At 30.2% G+C, this 27983-nt stretch overlaps 2 protein-coding genes across 2 annotated transcripts in view; one reads left to right on the top strand and one right to left on the bottom strand.

Annotated features, from left to right (window-relative positions):
• The window catches only part of LOC145294018 (uncharacterized), a 53255-nt gene extending 38939 nt beyond the window's left edge, over nt 1–14316 (bottom strand). Inside the window, exon 1 of the mRNA XM_080140980.1 lies at nt 14018–14316. The gene's annotated coding sequence lies outside the window, so the exon portion shown is untranslated. The remainder of the gene's footprint in view (nt 1–14017) is intronic.
• The window catches only part of LOC145294017 (autophagy-related protein 2 homolog B-like), a 252530-nt gene that overhangs the window by 142414 nt on the left and 82133 nt on the right, over nt 1–27983 (top strand). The window contains exons 14-16 of the mRNA XM_080140978.1: nt 11416–11604; nt 16672–16760; nt 21627–21799. Coding sequence (XP_079997104.1) covers nt 11416–11604; nt 16672–16760; nt 21627–21799 — 451 coding nt within the window. The remainder of the gene's footprint in view (nt 1–11415; nt 11605–16671; nt 16761–21626; nt 21800–27983) is intronic.

Raw genomic sequence — 27983 nt, 5'->3', positions numbered from 1 at the left:
ACTAAGAGGAAGCTTCACATGCCTCCTTGCAGTGGCTTAATTCACAATATAGTGTAGTCTACATTGCACTATAGAAAACCTACTGTTGATTATATAATATTATTTTTTATATAATGGCTTTAATTAACTTTTAAAATGCAAAAGTCAGGTATCATGGATCAATTGTGCTCTGAAACATTGATTTTGAACATGCTCCTGTCTTATCAAAAAGCCTACTGTTGATTTTATATGCTGAGCTCTTTTGCCTTTTTGGTGATACAGCTTCTCAAATGCACTTTTGATGTTTTTTTTTTCAATTCCAGACTGTAAAAAATATCTCTGGTAAACGTTTGGTAGAACACAGCTGAAGTCATGACAAAGGTTGTTGCTCAGTGAATAGTGATATCTCTCTGTTTCTTTCTCTTTCTTCTTGTTGCTGTGCTCTTATCCTTCCTAATAATAGTGGTTGTTAAAATTATTAAAACTTGAAATTATTCTAGTTTTCCTTCTAGGTTTGTTGCCAAAGTTTGAGAGCCTAGTTCACCTTACTATTTTAATCATTGCATTTTTTCTATACTTGTGAATTTTCTTTCAAAAACAAAAATAAGGATATTAAAATATACCGATGAAGAAGCCCCTAATATTTTGATGCCTAAACTACAAAAGAACAATTAAATGCGGCAAATTGAAAGTCAGTTCTGTCAGATTTAGATTAACATCTTTCTTGATGTTATCTCTTTGTATTCCTTTTGCTCTTCTACTGACAATTCTTCCCAGCAGCAGGTTCATCAGGATGTTATCACCATAGATGGCATCACCCAGATAGCAGATGCAGTTTTATCACCTAGTCAAGCAGTTTCGTTTTCTTTTCTTTTTTCAGAATCCTTCAATTAATTACGTTCTTATTCGTGATTTTTTCGGGTCAACTAATTTTTAACAATGTAGCATTAGTTTTTTGGTCTTTTGACTAGGAGCAAAGTGTAGTATGTGTTCTTATGCCACACCTTAGTCTTTTCTGTTCGAATCTGGAGTACCTTTTTTGGGGAGTTACTGCGTTTAAACATATTTTAATTTGATTTTGAACATGCTCCTATCTTATCAAAAAACCTACTGTTAATTTTATATGCTGAGCCTTTCTGCCTTTTTGGTAATACAGCTTCTCAAATGCGCTTGTGATGTTTTTTTATCAATTCCAGACTGTAAAAAATATCTCTGCTATTTATTTAATTTACTTTAAGTTATTATATTCATTTTTTTAATCCATATTTTTTAAACTATGTTAATTAAACATGTATTCATATTCTTTTCTATGTATTCAATTTATTTAAGTTATTATATTAAATTTTTTATACATGTTTTTAACTGTTAAACAACCATTAATTCATTTTCTTTTCAATTTATTTATTTTTCTTTAATTTATATTAAAAAATTCTTTCAGTATTAATTATTTCTGTAAATATTTTCTGTAAATAAACATATTTATTAAAAAATAATTTTTTAAAATAAACATTTATCAAAAAAAATTTTTTTAAATAAACATATTTATTAAACAGTTTTTTTTTAATAAACATATTTATTGATAAATATTTTTAGATAAGTGTATTTATTATAAAAACATTTTCAAATGAACATATTTATTAAAAAATAATTTTTTAAATAAACATATTTATAAAAAAACTTTTTAAATAAACATATTTATTAAAAAATATTATTTTAAATAAATATATTTATTAAAAAAGAAATTTTTAAATAAATGTATTTATTAAAAACAATTTTTAAAAAATAAACATATTTATTAAAAAAATATTTTTGATAAACATTTATTAAAAAATTTTTTAGATAAACATATTAAAAAATAATTTTTTTAAATAAACATATTTATTAAAAAAGAATTTTTTAAAGAAACATATTTATTGAAAAACAATTTTTAAATAAACATTTATTAATAACATTTTTTAAATAAACATATATATTAAAAAAATTTTAAATAAACATATTTAGTAAAAAAATTCTGTAAATAAACATATCTAGTAAAAAAAAAAATTTGTAAATAAACATATTTATTTTAAAAAAACTCTGTAAACGGATTTATTTTTTTAAAAAATCAGTAAATAAACATATTTCTGAATATTCTTATGTGTTGATCTAATGTTTTGTTGATGTTGTTCAAATTAACTAACATTTACTTCCAACAAGTTTCAAAATTGGAACTCACTTGGATCAGTAAATACGCACGCTCACCAAAGATCTTATATATATATATATATATATATATCCAATAAAACAACAAAAACAAAGCCTAGTGAAATATTATTTGTTGATTAGGAAGGAAGAACACCAGACACATTATACAATGAAAGCAGTCATAACGACGACCTCTCTCTTCTTTCGATATCGCGCCCAAAGCAAGTGGTTCGTTTTGAAACCTCCATTTTTGGAGAGTTATTTAAAGGAGGTAAAGAGAACATACTCTCTGTTTTGGAGACTCATCCATACACAAGAGATGAACTCTTCTGAACTGTATAAATAGACCGAGAGGTACCAACTCAATGTAGCCTGTATGTTTTTGTAGTACACCATCTTGGCAGTACATGCTACAACTGTTGCTTTCTATATATTCTGTTCTGTTGGTCCCCTGATAAAAGGAGGGTGGACCTGTAAATTCACCCTTGTCCATTCGTCTGTTCGTCCATTTGTCTGTTCACACTTTTCTCAATAACTATGCCTTGGAATTTTTTGAAATTTTCCACATGATATGAGTAAAAAAGTAACTGAACAGATTTTCCGGGAAAACTCCGGTTGCCCCCCTAAGAGTGCCTTTCGAGTTAAAATGGCTAGAATTGACACTTTTGTGCTTATTAAAAAAAATTGATGCCTTGGATTTTTATAAAAACTTTCTGAAAAGTTGTAACTAACAGATTTCTATATAATTTTGTTTGTCTATACTTTGTGATAACTCTTGAGTGTGCCCCAGAGGCTCTTTTATGGCTAATAAAAACACTCCATTTTTGGGACCATTTTACTATATTTGTCCAAAATTTTCTGTGTATGTCTATTTAGCAGTTTTGCATGGTGCTGAACTCAAATTTAAATATGTTAAGGCCTTGGGGACTTTTGGGGCTAAATGGTGGTGGTGGGGGGGCAAATGATGGACTTAGTCATTTCTGTTTTTGCATGGTGCAGAACTCAAATTTATGTATGTTAAGGCCTAAAACTGCACCGTTTGTTCATTTTCACCAGGATTTGACACCCCCCTGGGGACTTTTGGGGCTAAATGGTGGTGGTGGGGAGACAAATGCTGAACTTAATCATTTTTTTTATGCCTCGTTCACTGTGAACTCACGGAGGGGGGGGGGCATGCATGCTTCACTTGTTTCAATACACATCACCTTTTTCTAACTCATATCCGTGTCCGAGATTTTCTTAGTGACCTTTCCTGGTCATAACACTATCACATCCTCTTTCTCTCAAATGATTAAATAAAAAGGACATAACAACTAATACATAACAAGAAATAGGTTTTCATAACATTTAATAACCAGTAGTTCGTGTATAATAATGATCCACCTGTGCTATGGGTAATATAACATATAACCACAAGGAATGTTCATGTTACAATAACGTTATGTTAAATGATTTGTGTCAAAGAGATATTAGAATGCAATAACAGTAGCAATAGCACGTAAACAGGAAAATGAGGTTGAAAATGACTAAAATAGTTGTTAAATCTGACTGGGTGCAAACAAAAACGGAAATACTTTTGTATCTATCGAGATTTGATTAATGTGAAACAAAAAAAAAAGAAAAAAACGAAAATGGATCTTGCCTGTAAAGAAATAATTAGTTGAAGTGTAAACATTTTTTTTAAAAACATTGTTTTGTAAAAGTATTTTTTTTTTTTTAGAAAACCATAACAATGTGTTTATTAGAATCTATATATCTATAAAAGTGAAAATGTGTATGTGTGTGTGTGTGTCTGTCTGTCTGTGTGCATGCGCGCATGCACGTGCACTTCCTTACCAAATAGCTCTGTCAATTTTCGGTCTACAGATTCAAGATTTGACATAAGGGATATTGAGATTTGGGAAAATCTTTATAATCGGTTTTCGGCCAGAAATTTGGTTATGGGGTCAAAGTTCAACGATTTGACCTGTGAAACCTCTACCAAACTCTGCTGCCAATTTTGGGCCTAAACACTTGAAATTTTAGATTTAGGTTACTTGGACATGGATCAAACTTTATAATTTGATTTGAGCTTGAAACAATAAATGCTAAGGGGTCATAATTGGTGTCAAAGTTTTTAAAAAATTGACCTCTGCGGTCTCTACCAAATTACTCAGCCAATTTTTGGTCTAAACATTTGAAATTTTACATAAAGTGTATTCAGACATAGGGCAAGCTTTTTAATTGTTTTTTTTTTTTTTGCTAAAAATTTGGCTTCTACAAGGTCAAAGTTCAAAAGATTTTACCTTTGCGGTCTCTAGCAAACAATTAAGCCAATTTTGGGTCTAAACATTTGAAATTTTACATAAAGGGTATTCAGACATACAGCAAGCTTTTTAATCAGGTTTTGAGCGAATATTTGGCTGGCAAGAGGTCAAAGTTTACAGAGTTGACTTTTGCAGACTCTACTAAACTCCTCCACCAATTTTATGTCTAAACACTTGAAATTTTAGATGTAGGTTACTTGGACATGGCTCAAACATTTTAATTTAATTTGAGCCTTAAACAATAAATGTTAAGGGGTCAAAGTTAAAAAATTTGATGTCTGCAGTCTCTACCAACTGTTCTCTATGGTAGTTAAGGAAGCCTATTATATAGAAAGGCATTATCGTACATATTCACAATTTTTAATATATACATATGCACATAAAGTTATGAACAGTACATAGGGCCTGAACAAAGTCAGGTGGAACTGCTAGTATATCTATAAAAGTGAAATTGTTTGTCTGTGTGTGTGTGGTTCTGTATGTGTACATTTCCCTACCAAACTACTCTTGTCAATTTTCAGTCTACAGACTCGAGATTTGACATAAGGCATATTGAGATTTGGGAAAATCTTTTTAATTGGTTTTTGGCCAGAAATTTGGCTGTCAAGGGATCAAAGTTCAACGATTTGACCTTTGAAAACTCTACCAAACTCCTCTGACAATTTTAGGTCTAAACACTTGAAATTTTAGATTTAGATTACTTGCACATGGATCAAACTTTTTAATTTGATTTGAGCCCAAAATAATAAATGTTAAGGAGTCAAAATTGGGGTCAAAGTTTTAAAAAAATTGTCCTCTGCGGTCTCTCCCAAATCACTCAGCCAATTTTTGGTCTAAACATTTGAAATTGTACATAAAGTATATTAGGGCAAGCTTTTTAATTGTTTTTTGCTGAAAATTTGGCTTCCACGTGGTCAAAGTTCAAAAGATTTTACCTTTGCGGTCTCTAGTAAACAATTAAGCCAATTTTGGGTTTAAACATTTGAAATTTTACATAAAGGGTATTCAGACATACAGCAAGCTTTTTAATCAGTTTTTGGGCGAAAATTTGGTTGGCAAGAGGTCAAAGTTTATAGAGTTAACTTTTGCAGACTCTACTAAACTCCTCCGCAAATTTTGTGCCTAAGCACTTGAAATTTTAGATGTAGGTTACATGGACATGAGTCAAACTTTTTAATATATATATATATATATACATATGCACATAAAATTATGAACAGTACATAGAGCCCAAGCAAAGCCGGGCTGAACTGCTAGTAAATAAATAAATTTTATAAAATAAATATAATATTAATTTTATAAAATACAAGACTATCCATGACACATTGGATCAGTATATGTTTTATATAGCTGGAGAATAGTTACTATACAGAATTAATGAATAAGTCTGATACTTGTGGCAGAAAGAAAATATTGTAAAAAATTGCATAAATTGATCAAGTATTTTTTTTTAGAAAAAACATTTTTGCAAAAGTATATTAAAATGAAATTATTCTGAGTCGTATCAACATTAAACTTATGTGAGATTATCTTCACTTGCTTTCAACTTAAAATAATTAAATAAAACTATTTCTTTTATAAGAAGAAGCGGGTTTGTATTACTGTATACATAGATTCGAAAAAGTTGTCAAAAAAAATAAATATATAACAAATAAATGTTATCAAAGGCAAGATAAGTTACTTTTCTACCTAACTGGATATATTTTTTGTGTTTTTATTCAATGTAACATGTTTATTCAGCTCGAAAACATACAGTGTTTACTGATGTATTGGAAAATTCAAAATGGCGCCCGACACTCTCTTTAACACGGTAAGTTCAGGAAAAGATGTTATAAATAATAAACTAGACAAAATACTGTTAGAAATTCGCTCATTATATGTTACCGTGACATAAGTTGACATATATTCGGTGTTTTTTTAATAGTATTTTGTCTAGTTTATTATTTATAACACCTTTTCACAAACTTACCATGTTAAAGAGAGAGTCGGCCGCCATTTTGAATTTTCCAATACATCGCTAAACACTGCATGTTTTTCGAGCTGAATAAACATGTTACATTGAATAAAAACAAAAAAATGTATCCAGTTTGGTAGAAAAGTAACTTATCTTGCCTTTGATAATATTTATTTGTTATATATTTGTTTTTTGACAACTTTTTCGAATCTATGTGTACAGTAATACAAACCCGAAGAAGCAATTTTTGTTGGTTTTTATTGTAAAAAAAGCTTGAGTAAAACGCAAATAGGTCACAAATGTTTAGCAAAATCTCATTACTCCTTAACCTTGTGTAGCTTTTGGCCTAAATAAGTGGTGACTCATTTTATATTATAATAACCTTTTTAATATAAAAACAGCAGATTTTCCATATTTTATTTCAATAAGTGTTTTGTTTTACTTAAATGATCAAAATATTGATTAAAATTGATTATAAATTTTTATTTATATAGTGTTTATTTTTTGAATACGAAACCAAAAAAGGATTTTTTTAAAAATCATTCTAAAGTGTTATTATATAAAAAGTATTCCTCACATACATTGAATATTTAAAAAAAAAATTAGGCTTCTTCTACAAAATCTGAACTAAACACAGTTTTATAATTTGTTTTTCAATGACAGCATCAGTTTTTTTATAAGTAAAAAAAAGAGGCTGGCTGACATTATTGTTCTGTATTAAGGCATTAGTGTTAAATTCTTACATACAGTTAATTAAACACAAGTTGCTATTTTAACCACAGCTGGAAGGAAATTGCAGGTTCATATGTTTCTCAAAATTATCAGTGTATGAAAAATAAGTGAAAAAAGAGCCTTCAGGCCAACCGTAGTCAAGGCCAGTTTGAAGGTTCCCTTTTCACTAGCTACTACACTGATATGTAGGGGAGGCACCACTCCTACCTAAGGATTAATTCATTCAACCTTGACCCTCATCTAATAATGGAAGGGAGCATCGAGTATTATTTGTTAAGTCTTTGGCATGATGCAACTGAGAATTGAACACTGATCTTCTGTTCCCTTAGTGAACACGCTTACCATTTTGCCAAATGGGTTGGTGCATTAGTGCATAGATGACTACGATGGATCTGATTATGGATTTGAACTCAACATAGTCAATTCCACAGTGATCATATCTATTCGACTAATAATGCTCTACACACAATCACATGCACACACATACACACAATCACATACATATGTACACACCATCACATACACAATGAAAAATATTGTGCATGTGATAGTGTGTGTGTGATTGTGTGTGATAAAATATTGCTGACTCACAACTTCCGACTTCATAGATGGAGAATCAACTGAAATAAAAAAAATTATATATATATATATATATATATATATATATATATATATATATATATATATATAAAGAAATAAAAATTACAATAAGTTTACCAAGGTAATCAAAATGGTAAACTTAAAATATATTATAAATATTAAAGAGTTAATATTTACAAGTAAAGTAATCTCAACCAGATGTAATATATATATATGTATATTTCAATAGAGAATTGGCTCTGTAATAATAAATATGAAATCTGTATGAATTAAAATATATTTAAGCATATTTTACAACCAGGCAATGTTGGATGCCCCTTGCTAATCTATCTAATAATACACTAAAGCATTTCATGTTTATATGTACATTATCACCTTTCACACATAGTTAAAAAATAAATGAAGTTATCCATCATGATTATCAGTTTCTGATATGATAATTGTAAAACTACCAACGGTTTGCATTCAGTAAGGATGTGTTCTTTTGCCAGCACTTTTCCATAACATCATTGACTGGATCATCTCGAGTACCTTAAAAGCGTTTCATAGTATCACTGTTATTGGCAACTTTGCTGCCAAGGACTTAGACTATGCGAATGATGTCATGTTCTCAAGGAAACATTTAATACTGTTCAGTCTGCTATTAATGATCTTCAAAGTGTTGCATCCCAGATTGGCATGAAAATAAATGACTCGATGACAAAAAATGCTCACTGTCAGCTTTGTTCTAATAGACAAAACACTCATCATTCTCAATTGTAATATTCTTGAAGAGGCTAAGAGTTTTAAATAACTTGGCACCATCATTACAGCCACGAGTCAAGGTGGGACTGACATTAAAGCACAAATTGTTCTTGCACATCATGCATTTTGCCGGCTCAATTCTTGGCATTGATTAAGATCTGAGATAAAGCACAGCACTAAAGTAAAGATCTATGAAGCACTGATGCGAACAATCCTCTATTATGGCTGTAAACCTTGGCTAATAAGAGTGGATGACGTTAAGTGACTGGAAACTTTCGCTCATCACTGTCTGCATTGCATCCTTTGCACTTGATGACAACACTTTGTCCCAAACAACGCAATATCTTTTTTATTACATTTTCATCCCAAACAAGGCACATTGCCACTTTGATGTAGGGGACTACTATCAGGGACCTAAGTTGCAGGGGTACTATGTAGGGAGTTTAGCAGTAAGATTTTTGTTCACATTACACTTGAACTTCTGCATGTCAGTACAGTTGGGGAAGCAGGAAACCGGAAGAGAATTCCGAAGTCTTGCAGTTCTAGGAAAGAAGCTATTAGAGTAAAAAGCTTTCTTACATCTAGGGATCTCGACTGTGTAGGGGTGGGGCTTCGCTGCTTGTCGGGTTTGTCGGGGGTATTTTCATCGAGGGGGTACAAGGGCTTGTAGTTCGTCAGAACATCCACCATTAAAATACTTGTAAAACAGGCAGAAGGATGCAACATTTCATCGATGGGACAGGGGCTGAAGTTTAGATGACAGTTCGGGACCTATTAGGTTGGCTACTCTCTTTTGGACCCTGTCCAGGAGCAAGAGACTAGTAGCAGATGCACCAGCCCAAATGTGACAGCAGTACTCCATAAATAGGTGAATGGTAGCTTTGTAGAGATACAGGATACTTTCAGGCATAATTAACTTTCTAGCATGATAGAGAGAGCCCACCTTCTTTGCAGCAGCCTTAGCAATTTTTTTTTTTTTTTTACATGGTGGTCACCACATTATCAAGGCCCAGAAGCCACTCGGGGATAAGGGTTATTGTGTTTACAGTAATCAATGGGATAGTATCGTAGTAATAGTTAGTATTGGAGATTTGATAAAGTGTCATTACTTAAGGGGGCGGTTTATCAGAAATTTGTTTGTGTTGGACTTGAAGACATCCAAGTTGAAGTCGAGGGGGAAACAGGCAAACGGCAGAGAGTTCCACAGGCGTGCAGTTCTAAGAAAGAAGCTTTGTTCATGGAATCTACGTTTTGATTTAGGCACGGATAAAGAGTGGGGAAAATTATTGACTGTGGTTTCAGCTAGTCGGGTGTTTTCGGGTGTTTAGCAATGATCTTCATGTATCTATTCCAACTCATGTTTCCTGTGAACGTTAAGCCAAGGAGCTTGAACAAAGTGCTTTCAGGTAAAGTAACTCTAGCCATAGCTATTGGTGGTTTGTAAGGTTTTGTGTAATTATTAAAGAAACGAGCTTTGTCTTGGCAGCGTTGAACGTTACCATCCATTTTTGACCCCATTCCACTACAGACTGAAGGTCTTCCTCTAGGGTTTTGGCCATTACCTTAGATATGTGCTCATTAGTTTTCCCCACGTGCCTACTATAGAACATGATGTCATCGGCAAATATACCCATCTCAGAGACAATTTTATCAGGTAAGTCATTTATGAATATCAGAAATAATAATGGTGCAAGGATCGATCCCTGAGGTACACCCGCATTTATATCAAATTTTTTGGACGTACGCCCATCGAGGGCAACCTGGATTCTTCTCTCATTTAAGAAGGCTCTAATTATGCTCAGCATTTGTCCAGTAATACCATAGGATTTTATTTTATATGTTTCTACTGCAAAATTAACTGACAAGTCACCATCAGCAGATGTTTACACTGACTGGGTCATGCCTTTCACTGTCAACCAGAAGAAACCATCTATGAGGCAATTGTCCAGTTCTTATACAAGTTTGGAAAAAGTAACATGGCAGACAATGAAAAACATGGTTGATGATAGTCAAAAATAACCCAGAACCCAACTTGGTCTTCTATATCCATTGGAACAATTAGTGGCTAAAGATCACCCAGTAGTTGACTTCAAATTGTCAGGCTTGGTCAACCTTTGTGAAGGACACAGTAGCAAAGATGGATGGGCTGGTTCAACCAACTCTAAGTGGATGCTGTTTCAATTGCAATCGAAAGTAAAGCAAACAGCTATCACCATATGCTATTGATTTCGTCTACATGCTTTAAATTAAGATGTACATATGAGCTATCGACAATATTGAGTACTCTGCTCTTCTTCATTTATAAAATATACTTTTTCTTATAAATATACTAGAGAATTACCTGTCTGTGGATGTGTATTCTGCAAGCTAATAATAGGTTTGATTCAACTAACAGTATAAATTTATATCACTTTTTATGCCCCCCCCCACTTACGAAGATTAAAATCAAGATATACCACTACTGAATTTTATGTCTAGAAGCTTTATTCCAATCATGATCAAAATACATTAAATGATTTTGATTCTAAAAGATATAAAATAATGTACGGCTTAAACTTAAGGGGTCTTAAGAAGAAACTGAAATCTGTGAGTTTTACTTAATCAGCATCTAATTAGTATAGATCAAATTTAATGCAAATCAGAAATATTCAAATTTTCAAGTGGGAGTTTGTACGCATTAACATGGTTCCTAACAGTCCTTCAAAATATTCCAAGAAATGATGATAAGCATCTGATTTCAGTTAAGTATATCAATGGCTGGAGAAGGATGGACTCCATCAGGTATAACTACCCAAGACATGCTGCATGCAAGTTTCCCATTACCTCCACTTTATTTAAGATTATGGGATAACATAAGAAATATAGGTATCTATATTATTGCTTTGAATCCCATTAATTTTTTTTTTTTACCCACAGATGTCTCATCGCCATGCCAACATCCCGAGAACAGAAATCAACATTGAGCTGGGCCAGTTTACATCAGAGGTTGATATCACAATAATTGACAGGATAAATAGTTTGCTCAAATCTGATCTTGTCCGACCACCTGATCAGAATATTGCTGGCGGTGTTCGATTTATGTCGTCAAGTCCTTACACCAGTTTGGTAAGTTGCTTTCTTTGTTTCCTTTTTCTTTTCTTTTTTTTGTTTCTCTACAGCAGTGGTTCCCAACCTTTCAAATACGGTGACCCATTTTAGAACAAGCAACCAAGAAACGATCCCAATCCTACCTTTAAATATGTTATATATACATTAATTATTTTTGTACAACAAACTGCCATATATTGCAATTATTAGATTATAGATTATTTATTCATGAAGTAACTATGCGTTCCATAAATTCATGATTAATTGCAAATTTATTCATAAAAAATTTGCAAAGCTGCTACAAAAATTGATTGCAAATCAATTCACAAATTTCTACCGTTATGTAAATTATGCTTAAAAACGGATCTTAATGAGATGGCTGGTATTGCATTTTTTTAGCTAGCCATTCTATCCTTGATTCTGTTGTTGATTTGGCACACCTCAACTTGGCTTCCACATTTAATTGATTTCAGTACTTGTTTTTAAGGGTGAGAAGTTGGAAGAATGCTGCATCATATAAGTTGTTAGGAACGGTAATAAATTCCTTATTTCAATTTCTGATATTAGGAGTTTTTGGGACATTTTGGACCAAATTTCTTGCAGTTTAGTTTATAAATATGTTTTTTATATGATATTCAAATTCAGCTCAAAATCAATTGGCGACCCCATGTCATTGGTGTCACGGCCCCATTTGGGAACCACTGCTTTACAACTTTGTTTTAAAATGAAAACGTGACAAAATCTTTTGAGGGGTGTGTAATGAAGGCTGCAGTAGACTATGAAATCACCAATATTGAGTTCAAATCCTTGCAGATATATTGTGGTTATTTATTCATTAATATGGTAGGGAAAAGCATTAATCTTAATCTTAGCAAAATTCTATTTTTATTTATTAATCCAGAAAAAATAGATTTCAGTTTAAATTCTAGAGTCTCCGCTTTTTAATTTAAAATCCACATTTTTTTTAAATAAGAAAAAAAAAAATTAATTTCTGCCAAATCTCTACAAGCTCATCTCCTTATTTTTTTATTCTCTCGTTTTATTTACCTTTCTTCCTCTCTATCACTTTATCTTTCTTTATCTTTTCTTGTTTTATTCTCTCTTACCCTCCCTGTCTTTTTATTGTCTTTCCTTTTCTCTCTCATGACAGTTCTCTCTGAAAACTGAAAATGTTAATTTTGCCATGAAGGTTAAGACTTCAAATAATTAATGATGAAAATAGGGGAGTTAGATGATTTTTGTTTTATCAAAGAATGATTTCCTGTCTCCTTCCCTCCACATGTGCACTCATTTTGTTTGTTTTTTTTTTCCTTCTTTATTTTAACTTTCTTAATTGAAACTGACTAGAGGTGTTTAGGAAAACAAAAATTATTTTCCACTGCTCTCTCTTCACATGCACACTCAAATATGTTGGGAATTCATCTCAATTTTAGTTTCTTTTTCCATTGATTACTCAGAACTCTGGAACATGCAATTTCTTTACAGTTATCGATAAAATATCATCTTGTGTTCAGTTAATCATCTACAATCAATAGTTTATGTGACTAAATGATTTAATTTGTGACAATCCTGTTCTTTCGGCAGCCTGTATGATTTTGTGAGGACAGAAGAAGTGAAGAGAAAAAAAAAATGAAGAAAAAGAAATGGCTGCTTTTTTATATGTTTGCTCAATATGCAAATGAGACACTTCTGGGTGGATATAAAAGAAGAGCCTGATTTTTCAGAAGGGTTGGATTTTTGGACTTGACTATTGAAATGTGGGATTGTGCCAGTTGTGCGTTGTATTTTGCAGTTGGGAGGTTCTTGATAGCAGAACATACAGTGTTGGAAGTGTGATACCGTTGCCTCTTGATGTTTTTTTTTACTACAGTTTGCAATAGTTTTCTTTTTTTTTTTTTTTTCATCGTTAAATACCTGATACTAGCAGATCAAGTTGTCTGAAAATACTAGCCTTTTCACCTAAAATGCATCAAACATTTATGTTATTGGGTTTTTTTTGCCTTTCTTTTTGCAAAACTCAATCATGTTCTGCAACATCAAAAACAAAAAAGTTCCTCTACAAAATAATGTAATCCAAAAGGATTGATATACCTTAAACAAAACAACCATACCAAACATTATTAATAAATATTTGAATATATAAAGAACTTGAAGTATAGAAACTTTTTTCTAAAATGATTGGACTCAGCATTAAATAACCCAAAAAGGGTTGATATGCCTTAAACAAAAACTATCAAACTAAATGTTATGAATAAATATTTAAATATGTAAAAAAATTGAAGCATAAAACCTTTTTCTAGATGATAAAAAGGGTTGATATGCCATACAATAAAAACAATCAAATCAACATTAAATAATAAAAAAAAGTGTTGATCAAAAGTAAAAATAAAGATATTTTGTAAATTAAATTTTAAAAACTTTGGCTACTTACTACTTATTTTGTTGTCATCTGTGTTCATTACTTTTGAACACTGTTTCAGCCATATTGTCTGCTGATTGTAATAAGCATGTCCTTATAAATGTAAAATTCAATTTCATAATCTATTAGTTTTATGTATCTAGTGTTACCCGGGAGTTCTTTTACTTTCATTTAAAAGACAATATTTAAAGTTTAAAGATCAAATATAATGGTTCATTATTTTATTTTTGATCTTTTTTCTACTCTTATTCACCCCCCAAACAAGGAATATTACCACTTAGACATACGAAACAAACACACATACATTTGACAATAAGACTTTTTTTTATTTCTGACAACTTACAATAAAATTGCCCCATAAAGAATCTCGATTGGTCAATTGCATAATTGAGGCTACATAAAAAATTGTGTTTTCATTGGTCATAAAAACTCCACACCTTACAAAATTAATCACTCACTGTCAGGTATGTTTTTTTTTTCTTCTTTTACTTATAAAAACATGAACACAACTACCAGCTTATCATTTTGATTATTAAAAAAAAAAAATTATTATTATTTATTACTTCAGGAATGTTGAGGAGTCAGAAGTTTTTAATAATCTGATAAAAATGGTTGAAAGTAGAAGAGTACAGAATAGTTAATACCTGAGAACATGTAAACCACAAAACAACTAACAAAACATAATTTATATAAAATGCATTCCAATAAAATTCTCTACTGAATCTGCATAGTTGTAACATGTAGAAACTATTTATTTTTATAATGTTTAAAAAAATCCATTCAAATCGTTTACATATGTGGGTTTCACAATTTTATTTGGTTTACAAGTTCTCAAATTTTATGTTTCTGAATCTTTTAGATAAGGAGTGATAATTTGTATTATTTGTATTATTCAGACTACTGTTTTCATCTTAAGTTATTTTCACAATGTTTCAGTCAATTTAACACCTGACTTTGACAAGATATACCTGAAGAAGGTTGGAGTTTACACTCATTGAAATATTGTGTGAATGACATTGAAGATGAAAACAGTAGTCCGAATAATACAAATTATACAAGTTCTCGAATGTAGTTTTGTAGTTTAAACATTAAAAAAATGGTTACAAATTGTTTCCACGCATTAAAATAGAATTTTTATACAATTGATAAAATTAATTGTTCTGGGGACTTAGCCATTCACCTATAATGGATTCTTTTAATCATTATAAAAACTCTAAGTATAATACTTTTGAGGGGAATTTCTGTGACACAACGCAAGACTACAAATAGTGTTATTCAACAGTCGAAAAATATTGACAATCTTTCTCTGTATTCACTTTCTTGTACAATATATTCTTTCTACCTAAATCTGTTGTTCAAGTATTTCTTTACAACTCTTTTTTAGGACCACAACATTATTCAATCAAAATTTTTTATGGTGCAATTTTATTATAAGCTGTCAGAAATGGAAAAAATCTTTCTGTCAAGTGTATGTATGCGTGTTCATACATTTGTGTATAGTAGGTGCTCGACTGAGCTTAAAAACCTGGTCTCCCTTTCCTGTAAGGCCTTATCAACCAGAACTTGTCTTGCTTCCAACACTGCAAAAAAAAAAAAAGAAAACAAAAAAAAAACTCTCCTTTATTTCTCTGTACCTAAAATAAAACAAAACTTCCATGAACAAAATTTTTTTCCAAGAATTTGCCACCTGTGGAACATGTTATTATAGGGATTTCAGCTCCCAGTACTGATAGTGCAAATCTCTTTATAAAAGGATATTGGTTCTTGTTGCACTGATAAGGGCTATAAGAGTGACAAGAACCCATTTTTTGCTGGGGTGGGGGTGGGGGTTTATTTTGTTGCTTATTCCAACTGTAAGACACTTAATTGAAAAACATAAAGTTGCATTCATAAAGATGTTACTTCAAAAGGGAAATATTAATGTATTACATGTGCTCTTATGTGATCAACATTGATGTGAGTTCTCTGTTTTTTTTGCTGGAATTTTTTTTAAGTTGCTTTCCATTTAAATTGTTAGAGCTTTCTATGAATGAGTTCTTGGCTTTTTGGTCGAAACATGCTTCCTTTGAAAAAAAAAAAAAAAAAAAAGAAGAAAAGCTGATTTCTGCCAAATCACTAGAACCTTATCTTTCCATTGCCATGTGATTAGATTTTATTTGTCTTTCTCTTTCTTTCTCTCCTTCCCTCTCTCTCTTTCTTTCTCTCCTTCCCTCTCTCTCTTTCTTTTGTTTCAGTAATACATCATCCTTGACCTCATTTATGTTTCTTCCCCCTACTTACCTATTGTATCAGTGTTGTTCCTCCCTAAAAAGACAAATGTATGCATGTATTTGATAAAATGAATAAAATTTTATTATGTTAATCAATTAATTAATAAAATAGTTAGACTGCATAATCTTTTTAAAAGTTAAAATATATCTGTATATTTGACCTCCCCCCCCCCCAAAAAAAAGAAAGAAATTGATAATAGTATTTTTTTTATGGTAATCATTTTTTTTCAAAAATGAAAGATGTAATTAAGATGTAAAGTATTATTGTATTTGAAAATATTGTATCTTGGTGCATTCATATCTCAAGGTATTACTGTACTAAATTTCAGAAAATAGGTATAAAATAAGAATTCTATTTGAATGATTGTTTATGTTTTCTGCTCTTTTTCTCCCTAGACAACTCAAGCTCTTTATGAAGGATCAACTACAGAAGAGAAAAAAGTCTCGTTGAAAGTATCTACTTCTTCCTGTACACTTTGCATGCGGTGAGTACTTATTATTATTTCATTAGTACAAGATGATGAGGAGAAGAAGTTGAACTGAACGAACATTCATGAGGTGAAGAGTCACAATCAGAAATGTTTATCAGGAGTCAGTTAGAAATCTGAACTGAGTTTTTAAAAACAGCTTAGGAGTTATAATTGTATTTCTTCATAACTTGCAAATCAAAAGCCAACTTAGCGATAAAGAGTGGAAAATGGATTTCTTAGTTGAATTCCAAGTTGGTTTTAAAAAACACAATTTTAAGAGTTGAAATTAAGGTTCTTAAAACAAACTTAGGGGTAAATTGTTAAAATTGTTTCTTAAAACAAAATTGGAATTCAATAATTAAAATTGTGTTTCTTAAAACAAAATCGAAATTCAATAATTAAAATTGTGTTTCTTAAAACAAAATCGGAATTCAATAGTTGAAAATGAGTTTCTTAAAACCAACCTGAACAATAGGTATCCAATTTTTCTCAGTCGAATTCTTCTAATTTCACAAAATAGGATTATATATAAAAATTACAAAATTTTAAATTGTTTTGCAATATTCTTAGTCACTTGAGAAATCAGATAATCTAGTTACTGTCTGCCCTTTCTGAAAAATGAATTTTATTTGTCTTTTGTTCAATTGTCTTTTACATTTTCCTGACAATGTCCATATACACATTCTTTTTCACTTGTTCCTTTTGCACTATTTCCTTCTTTCATTCTTTCTGCTGCTGGCTTCTTCTGAACACTCACTGTTTTTTCTCTGTTTCTTGCTTTTCTATGTAATGCATATACAATGTTAGAAATACATAGAAGACGTTGTTAAGTCTGCTGCAAAAAAGTGGGCTGCCACCATAGAGTTAGAAAACTTTTCATATTTGCTAGTGTCTTACATCCCTATAAAGCCACCTTTTGCCCATGCATGGAGTGTTGTTGTCACATTTAGGCTGATATATCAATCACTAATCTCTCCCTTTTGGACAGCATGCAAAAAAAAGCATCTTTAACCTAATAGCGCCTGCACTGTCTACCAAGTTCCAGACCCTGTCCCATTGATACAATGTTGCATCTCTGTATTTGTTTTGCAAGTACTTCCACCGAATATGCTCCAATGAACTTACTACTTGTGTAACTCACCAACATAAGTACCTCTGATCCATTTGACTAGTAGCAAAATCCCCCCGCCCCATTTACGGTAGAGGTCCACAAATACTGAAAAACTTTTTTTACTCTAATAGCTTCTGTCCTCGAACTGCTTTTCTTTGAAAAATTTCTTTCCTGATCCTGATTTTCCCGATTGTACCAACATGCAGAAATTTAAATGTAATGTGAACAAACATCTTGCTGCACAACTTCCCATTTAGGATTCTCTCTATAAATCTGGTCTCTAATGACAGTAATCCCTTAAATCGCAATCGCAGCATACCTTGTCTAAGCTAAATAAAAGTAAAAAAAAAAAGCAAAAGTTGTAAAATGATAAGCTATATGGTAACAGAGCCTGGACGCACATATGCAAATGCTGAGCTGTGTGTGAAATGCCGTCATGGTAGTGAAAAAGAAAAAGGCTATAAAAAGAATGTGGGCACAGACAGACAATGACGTTCGAGAGCATGTTTGAAACAACATTCGACAGAGGTCAGAGAGGAGTATGATCACGGGTTATTTGGAGAAGTATCCGGAAATAAATGCTGTTGTTAAAAAAAAAAGAAGTTGAGTTATTATTTGTCCTATGTTCTTTGCGATTGAGTCTACAACGTGTTGGACCTACGTGTAAACATGTGTACTACATTACAATACGAGTCATTTGTAACTGCAAAAGTTTAATAAATGTTAGACCAATAAGTGATAATGGCAGATTTGTCTATGCTCGATGTCGTATCTTAAGTCTTGTTTCATTTCACATTTTTTTCTTTATTCCATCTGCTTGACATTCAGTTTCTTCTTCCACCCCTCCCTCTTCTGTTTGCTATCTAACACATATATGGATGCATGCCTTAACATTACATATTTAAATCTGCATTTAATACTCTAAAGCTCTTTGTATTATTTGAGCCATCAATTTTATATTATTTGAGCCATCAATAACAATAAAAGTCTGACTTTCATAAACAAATGATTCTAAGGAGATATTATGATTGTAAATTGATTTGCTAATTTTGCACATGATGTCATCTATATATATATATATATATATATATATATATATATATATATATATATATATACATATATATATATATACATATATATATATATATACATATATATATATACATATATATATATATACATATATATATATACATATATATATACATATATATATATACATATATATATACATATATATATATATATATACACATATATATATATATATATATATATATATATATATATATTATATATATATATACTGTGGAAGCAAAATCAAGACTTCAAAAAGAGTGTTGATGGCAACAAAAAGTGTATTTCATTTTACGTTACAATTGTTTCCATGTCCAGTCGAACAATTTCAAACATTATATCATTTTAAAATTTTCCAAAACCAGCATTTTTTCAGACTTTATGAATAAACTCACTTTTGACAATAGAGCATTTTTAAAGAGAAAGAAAAAAGAAAAATTCCCTTAACATTTACCTTTGCTGTAGTTACGGAAAAGCCCATTTAAATATTAATATATCGCCTAATTTTCGCATCTTTATTTAAGAACAGAGTCGTGAGAAGTTTTCACAGAAAACCCGAAGCCATTTAAAAAAATTTTTTTATATATCCCATTCATTGAGTTCCTAAATTAGATCTCGTTGTTTCATTATTTCCCAATAATTAATTTTTTTATAAAAGGAGTTTTTTTAATTTTTATTTCTATATTTATAGTATGGCTGTATATAATATATATATATATATATATATATATAATATATCTCTATATATATATATAATATATCTATATATATCTATAGGTTAATGAATCTTGTGGTTTCAAGTCTTACAAAATACTTTTGGGAGGTAATCTGCTGTATAATAAAAATCTCATCTGTCTGTTTAAATGTATGTATGTATGCATGTATGTATTATGTCTAAAACTTTTGTCAGAAGCGACAGATTTTCACGAGATCAGTATCATTTTGGAGCTTGACCCTTCGGACAACGAATATTGAAAAATTGTCTAAAAACATTAATTCTTTCACCCTCAATGGGGCAGTTTTCTACAAGGAGGGTCGGTTTTTTGCATCGCCATTTTTGCAAGTCATCGTATCGGTTCGAATGACTTTACTAATTTTAACATTCCAACTTCCGGTGACGTCATGGTGTAAGGGTAATACATCAGGCTTTCTTTTGCTTTCTTTTCCGCCTTTGCATCACGGGTTTGAGCCTGCCTGCTTACTACTTTTTTTTTTTTTTTTTTGCACATTCTTTTCCTCCTTCATTGTTTGAGCTCAAGCCTTTTTTTTTTCTTCACATTCTTTTCCTCCTTTGCTGTTCGGGTTTGAGCCTTTTTTTTTTCTTCTTCTTTTTTTTTTGCTTAACACACACTTCCAAACACCCAGGCAATGCCGGGCACCAAGGCTAATATAATTATATATATCACTAGAAGAGTATCCGTCCCAGGATGGGTAAAATGAATTACCATAACAGAACAAATTTACACCACTCTTATGAAGATTAAAATCAAGATTTAATGTAAATCTTTTGTCTAGAATCCTTTTTCTAATTTTGATCAAGATTTATGATTTTGATTCTAGAAAATGTTTAAAATTTAAGGTTTAAGTTTAAGGGTTTTAAGAAGAAATTAGAATTCAGGGAATTTTGCTTAATTGGTATCTCATGATTATGGATCACATTTCATGCAAATCTGATATCTTTGAATTTTCAAATGAGAGACTGTGCTCATATTGTGCTCTAAAAGTCTTTAAAATACCCAAACAAATCTAAAATTTGGAAATCTAAATATTAATTTACTTGTTTGTACATCCAGTGTCACAAAAAAAAGATTCATTATCGCAAACATTAATTAATGAGAAACAAATTACCTCTCTTTATAGTTGCTCTTTATCAGTTAAAAATCATTAAAATCATTTCTTCTCCAAAAATTTTCAAAAAAACTATGGTTATGGTTCAGATTGGCTATTTTATTTTATGATTTAAAAATAAAAAGTTATGTTGAGAGTAGACTGTAAGTTTTTTTTTTTATAGTTTCTTTTTAAAATTTAAAAAAATGTGCAAGTTAATTGACATCTGATCCTTTATAATTTATATAAAAACATTATTCAGAAAAAATACAAAAAAAACATGTGCATTGAATTTTCATTGAAAAAAAATCTACATTTTTTAAAATCAATTCTTTTTAACTTTAAAAGATTTTAAAAAATTGTTTTGAATTCATCGTTCTTTGTTTTATTTTATTTTTTATTAATTTTATTTATAATGTGTTTTAAAAATTTTCAACTACCGTGGAATTTTCATGGATTCTGCTAGTATGTATTAACTGATGTCTAATACCTATTGTTAAAATAGCACAAAAATTGGAAATACCTGAATTTTTACTAAGGGCTTCCACATGCCTCCCTGATTTTCATTAAACTAAATTAAAATATATATAATCCACATTACCTACGTTGATGCCTAGCAGCTGTGTTTCAAAATTCCTAATAATCAACTAATTAGTTTACAAGTGAATACTATACACTCTTTAATCCTTATCCTTGAGTGGCCTCTTGGCCTTGATAGTGTGGTGATGCCTGTGTGGAAAAAAAAATGTACATATACCTAGTTTTATATAGATAAAACATTTAAATCCTGTTCTAGAATTTTCTTTTCTGATACGAAATATGTAATTTCACTTTTAAAAGATGAAAGATATGATTTTTTTCAGATTTCCTATTCCTGACTTGCGAAATGAACCACAGGTGGAGCGAATGCCATGGTGGAAGAGGAACCTCCACAAGGAAGTTCTCATCCTCAAACTTAATGAAGGCTCATTTCACACGGTCCTTGGTTCGAACGAAAATCTTAGGCAATGTGAATTCAAATGTCATTCAATCAACGGTGAGTGTAGTTAACTTCCTTTGTTTTACAAATGCAAAATAAATTGTTTTTTATGTAAGAAGTATGGCGTGGTTTATATATTATCATAAGTGGGTGTGTTTTAGGTGTTTATTTGTTACTTGTAATGAAATGACAGCATATGTTTTTCATTGTTTCTGTTGCAATATTTTTTACATGTAGGAGGACATGATTTAAGAAAGTTTGAAGTTCTACTTATAGTAGGTATTCCAAACTAGCCTAGTTTAGGATGTGAAAACTGGTAAATAAAGTTAAATTTCCCTTAATTTCAACTTGTGATATCTCGTTTATTTTTTGGGTTATTGTGATAAAGTTTTGATTTAAATAAAATTTAATCTTTTTGCTTTATAGATATATAATTCTTTTTCTTGTGTCTTTAATAGTTTTTTTTCCAGATTACTTCAAGTTATGTCACTAATTTTGGTGAACGCCACTTTATTTTTTACACAAAAAATATGTTGGTGTTTTTCAAATTTGGTGTGCGCGATATTGTGAGTCTCTACGTATAAAAAATAGTACCATTTTAAAGAAAAAAGGTCACTTATCAATATGGTGAGCTTAAAAAAGGGGTTTTAAGTTGTTTTTCAAAAAAAAATCCAACTTGAAACTTCAGTGAAAGAAATATATCTCCTCTTTCATAATCTGTTGGTGTCATATTACTACGCTCATAAATCAAGGAGTGCCACTAATTAAAGTAAGTGTACCTACACATCAAGATTTACAACTTAATCCCAAGTGACCAAAGTAAGAAGTATCATCATGAAAATCAATTGTCAGCAGAACCGAACATAAACAAACAACTTGTTTCTCTATGGATAACTGAGTTTGTTTTTGTTTATTTAAAAATTATAGAAAGTTATTGTTTAAAATAATATTTTTAGTGCCATGAAAATTTACAATTTAAAAAATAATGTCAGTTGTTTATTTTCTATATCTTCTTTCATACTTTCATATATTCTTTGCTTTATCTTCTGTTGATTGGATAAACTTCAGCATTGTTAAATTATCTTTAAAAAATTAAACCGGGTTCATTTTAAACCAAAAGAACATTTTTAATAGCGTGTGACTGTGACGGAAAAAATATTTTTCATTTTAAAAAATGTGCCTCATTTTTTTGTTTACTCATTTAATTCTCTTATGTTCTGTCGGGCGTTTTTGATATATCTAACATTTTGTTAAATTATTTTTTTATTAGACTGTACATTTACATAACTTTAAAAAAATAAAAAAAACAAAATGTAGCTAAGTTTTAAGTTACGTGCAGTAAGTCATGTGTAAATAAAAAAATTAATTTCACATAAAAATGTACATTTTTTTTTTTTTTATGTTCTATCGGGCATTTTTGATAAATTTGGAGATTTTGTTAAATTATTTTTTTAATTACACTGTACATTACTTAAAAGATAAGAACTGAAAATATAGTTATGTGCACATGATGCATAAATGAAAAAATTAATTTCACTGTAAAAATTTTTTTTTTTTTGTTTATTTAATAATTCCCAAGAGGGTACTTCTACAGTGTATCGCCGAAAATGGAGACACCATTTTTTTTTTTTTTTTTTTTTTTTTTGCACATCTGTCATTAAAATCCGAGGGAGAAGTCAGTATTTAAAACTATGACCAAAGTTAGAAATAAATAACAAAAAAAACTAAACTAGATATTAATTACTTCCAGAAAGAACTATGAAAAAAGTAAATAAAGAAAGTGAAAGAGAACATATATTCGTAATTGTTTAATTGAAAATGTTTTGATGTAATTAATGAAAACTGGAATGTTTTTCATGAAACGTATATATTTTTATTATTAAAAACAGAAAATGAAAAAAATTATTAAAAACAGAAAATGAAATGACATATTCATAATTATTTAAACTGGGCAAGCGCCATTTGAAAACCAAAATATTTACTGTATAAAAATTTATCAAAATATAATTGTAAAAACATTTATTGAAAAGTTGGCGTAAGAAAATAGAATTTTAATAAAACAATTTTATAATGAAAGCAACATTGGATTTTTATAAAATAGTTTTTTTTTTGTTTTTGCTTTTTTTTTGAACAAATAAATAATTTTGATGAAATATTTTTTGGAATTAAAGCAACTTTAAAAGGTCAACAAAAAATTAATTTAAATGAAATTGAAAAATCATTATCTAGTTTAATTTTTTTTGTTATTCATTTCATGCTTGGGTCATAGTTTAAAATACTGATTTCCCCCTCGCATTTTAATGACAGGTGCGTGAAGAAAAATGGTGTCTGCATTTTCAGCGATAAACCGTAGAAATACCCCCGAGACCTATATGTTCTATCAGGTGTTTTTGATAAACTTGAACTGAGATATCTCAAGGTTGTGTTAGGTGTCAAAATCAACACCAGTGGAAATAAAGTTCAACTGGAAGCTGCTCTCTCTGACTACTCGAGAAGAAATCCAGTTGATTCATTTCCACCTCCAAAGGAACAAAAAATCATCCCTTAGTGAATCTGCTGAACATTCAGATAACTCCTGCAGTTGTGATGAAGAACCATCTCAGAATATCTTCAGTTATGAGCATCAAGGACAATGGGTTGCTGTCTACTATAACACCAACTTTTACATTGGCCAGGTCATTGAGGTTATATCTGCATCCACCACTGTAATAAAATTTTTATCGCAAACCAAAGGTAGAAAAGATTTTTTTTTCAATGGCTTTTGTCAGCTGACATTGCACAGGTAAAGTCAGCATTTTTTTTACAGATGGGGTTTTGAGGTAATGCCAGTTTCAAGTGATGGTAGGATTTGGAGTGTTCCTGATATATCTACCATAGCAGAAGCCTATGAAAGAATTCTGAGAGAAAATCAATAAGGAAAGGAATTGTAGTAAGACCTCTGCCTATAAAATATCTTGTTTACTTGTCTTTTAAGTTGAAAGTTTTTCAATGCTTAAAAAAATGATTTGTGACTTTTTGTATAACAAATTTCTAAATCTTATTGTTGTCGGCCCTTTTTTGGCGAGTTTAAATTTCCCAAAGTAAAAATATTTCTGTGGCAAAAATTTTTTGTTATTAGAAACAAGGCAAACATTTTTGTGAGTTCCTCACCCAAAAATTAGTAAATTTGAAAAGTTTCAAGCTTCTACCTCCAATTGTTACATTTTTACAACAATTTCAGTAACGTATACTTTTGACTCGTTTTTTAAACCCTTTTTTTGCCCTTTTTACCAAATTGTCTGTTCGACTGCGTTTACATGATCCACAATTGAGTGATTTTATCAATTTATAATTAAAAGAAAAAATTATCTTGATCTGTAATGTTTTATGAATCGTACCAAGAAGATTCAATACATTAGCTGTTGAAATGAAATTGATATGAACAGTCAAAGTTGCACTTCCGTGTCATATTTGCACTTTTTTCCTGTTGGTAGTGGGATTTTGCCTAGTGTTTAGGTTGGTTTCATCTAATCATTATTGCTTTCATTAGTATTCATTTTCATTTACCACAAGATGACATTACATTTATAACGATTTTTCACTTGTTAGTAGCTTACATTTTTAGTTATATACTATGAAATTTGGCTTCTGGATCATGATAGCAAATTTTCAACTTTCCGACAAACTTTGAACGACCATAACTTGATGGCTAATTGAGCTACCAAAATAAATTTGGTAGTTTTCTTTATGGTTTACAAAAATCTATATGACCACATTAATTTTTTTTTAGATATAATGAAAATAAAATTTTGATTTAAGATACCTACTTATAGATACTAGCAATAGGAACTGACCAATCAAATGCAGTCACATTCTGCTAGAAACCAGAATTGCTCCATAAAAATAACATAATTTTTTCGTGTTCACGCAAGAAAGATTTTTTTACTCTTTGCCTACAAAATTTTAAAGTCTGAGACTTATACAGAACAGCCAACTACCAAAAACGCTTTTTCATCTCTAAGAAAATAGCAAAATAGCTACCCAGCGGAAACTCTTCTGAAATTAAAGATGGCTTTCAATTCAAGAATTTCCCAACTTAACTATGTATTTCTTTTTTTTTGTTTTAGAATTTTTTTCAGTGAAGATTGATAATGTGTATCATTTTAATTATTCACACTACTGTTCTCATTTTAAGTGTTATTCTTGCAACTTTTCGGCCAATAATTGCTGACCTTCTTCAGGTGTATCTTGCAAAACTCAGAAATCTATAATTTGTAGCAATAAATAGTGATCTATAGTAATAAGTAGTAAAACTACAAATCTAAAAAAAAAAAAAGAAATAGGTTTAAGACTCACAAAATTCATACTAGAATTGTCCGCAAGAACCCATGACATAATGGATAAAGTACTAAGTAACATTCAGTTCTAAAAAAAAATATCCTGGAGGTTGAACATTCAATTCTGAGTGCACAAAATATGAAGAATACAATTGCGAACTGCTTAAGACTTTTATTCAGCCATGACTGATGGAACGAGAGCATGCTACCCCATGGATTAAATAAAGAGTCCTGTTCGAAGTTCTATACAAATTCCTGTATTCAACAGAAAGATTCCTGAGTTCAGCAAGGTATATTTGAAGAAGATCGGAGGTTACATTAGCTGAAACGTTGTGCAAGTAATACTCAAGATGGGAATAGTACTGCGAATAATTAAAATAATATTAACTATCGATCATTATATTAAAGCTTAGTTAATCATGCATGAATGTGAACTTTTTGCGGAATTCTGTTTTTTTTTCCAAATCCAGAAAAGATGGATTTTAGTTTAAATTGTGAGAACCTCTCATGAATGTGAGTTTTCCACTTTTTTTTTTTTAATAAGAAAAAGTTGATTCCTATCAAATTGCAAGGGCTTTACCTTATTTTTACATCGCTATTTGGTTAGATTTTATTTCTCTTTCTATTTTTTATTTTCTCTCACTTTCTTATTTCCTTTTTTTGTTTTTTTCTCTCTTTCTCTTCATTTCTCAGTCTCATCTTGCTTTGCCTTTCTATTTATTTTTAATAGTAAATTCAACAATTTATAATGGATAGCCATTTTTTTATGTATGTGTGTAATCAACCAATGGAAAATCATAAGTGGGTGAAAAATGAATAAACAAACTTTCAATTTCATGCCAAGTTTACTAGACGATTTAAGAAACAAAGTAAATCCAAATTTCATTTTTGCTTTTCTTTTGTGTTAGGATATTCTGTAGGAAATTTTGGCGAATGTTCAAGTCTTCTTCTAATATTTTACTAGCAGACCACCCAACATTGCCCGATCATAAAATATGCTTAAATATTATATTTTAATTCATGCAGATTTTATATTTATTATTATAAAACCAATCTTCTATCAATTATTATATTGTGCCTAATATATAGTAATGATTTTAAAAGCAAAAAAAAAATAAATGACTTGTGTGCTATCAGCTAGAATCAAAACTTAAGCATATAGCTCTCCAGCCTTATCTGTTATATGACGTAAATCAATATGTATACAAAAACTGCAGAAAATAACGTTGTTTAACCTATAACTTTTAATTAGCACATGTGCAGAAAAAAAGAAGTATAATCAACTTATGCCAAGCTATGGGCAATGTTTTTTTTTTCAATTTTGACTCCTTAGCAAATATTTTACTGGCTAAAAACCAAATCGAAAGTGTGCTACAGATTCAAATACCCTATATATTAAATTTCAACTCTGTAGACCAAATATTCAGAGAGGAGATTGTTGGAGACTTTTGGCGCACACACTAACAAGGTCACTCTTATCTATATAGATAGATAAATAGATAGATATGCATAAAAATATTTGTGTACTAGAGCATTTTCATCTTAAATTCTACGCAACTATGCAGAATGTAGAAACCATGCATAAATAAAATTCGGCATAATAGTGAAATAAAACCAATCATGTAATTAGAAACCATAAAAAATGAATAAGTAATTAGTTAGCACTCATTTTTCCAAAAGAATATGCAAATTAGTTAACCTCCATGTAGTCACTCGCATATCCATGACTGAGTATATTAAAAAGTTTGTTTTTATAATCTTTAAATAAAAAAAGTAAGCTTTTAATATCAATGTCAAAGTGAGAAAAAAAAAAAAACTCAACTTTATAGGTAAATAGAATAGTTTATGGCCATGTGCATTAATCTTTGTTTATTTTTAATTTTTAATCAGTTCATATGCGTGTCACATTGGTATAGTGGTAACAT

Source organism: Euprymna scolopes, chromosome 15, assembly GCF_053919585.1.
Source record: "Euprymna scolopes isolate OS-2025 chromosome 15, ASM5391958v1, whole genome shotgun sequence".
Taxonomy (NCBI): Eukaryota; Metazoa; Mollusca; class Cephalopoda; order Sepiida; family Sepiolidae; genus Euprymna; species Euprymna scolopes.
This window is presented reverse-complemented; position numbering and strand designations above follow the sequence as displayed.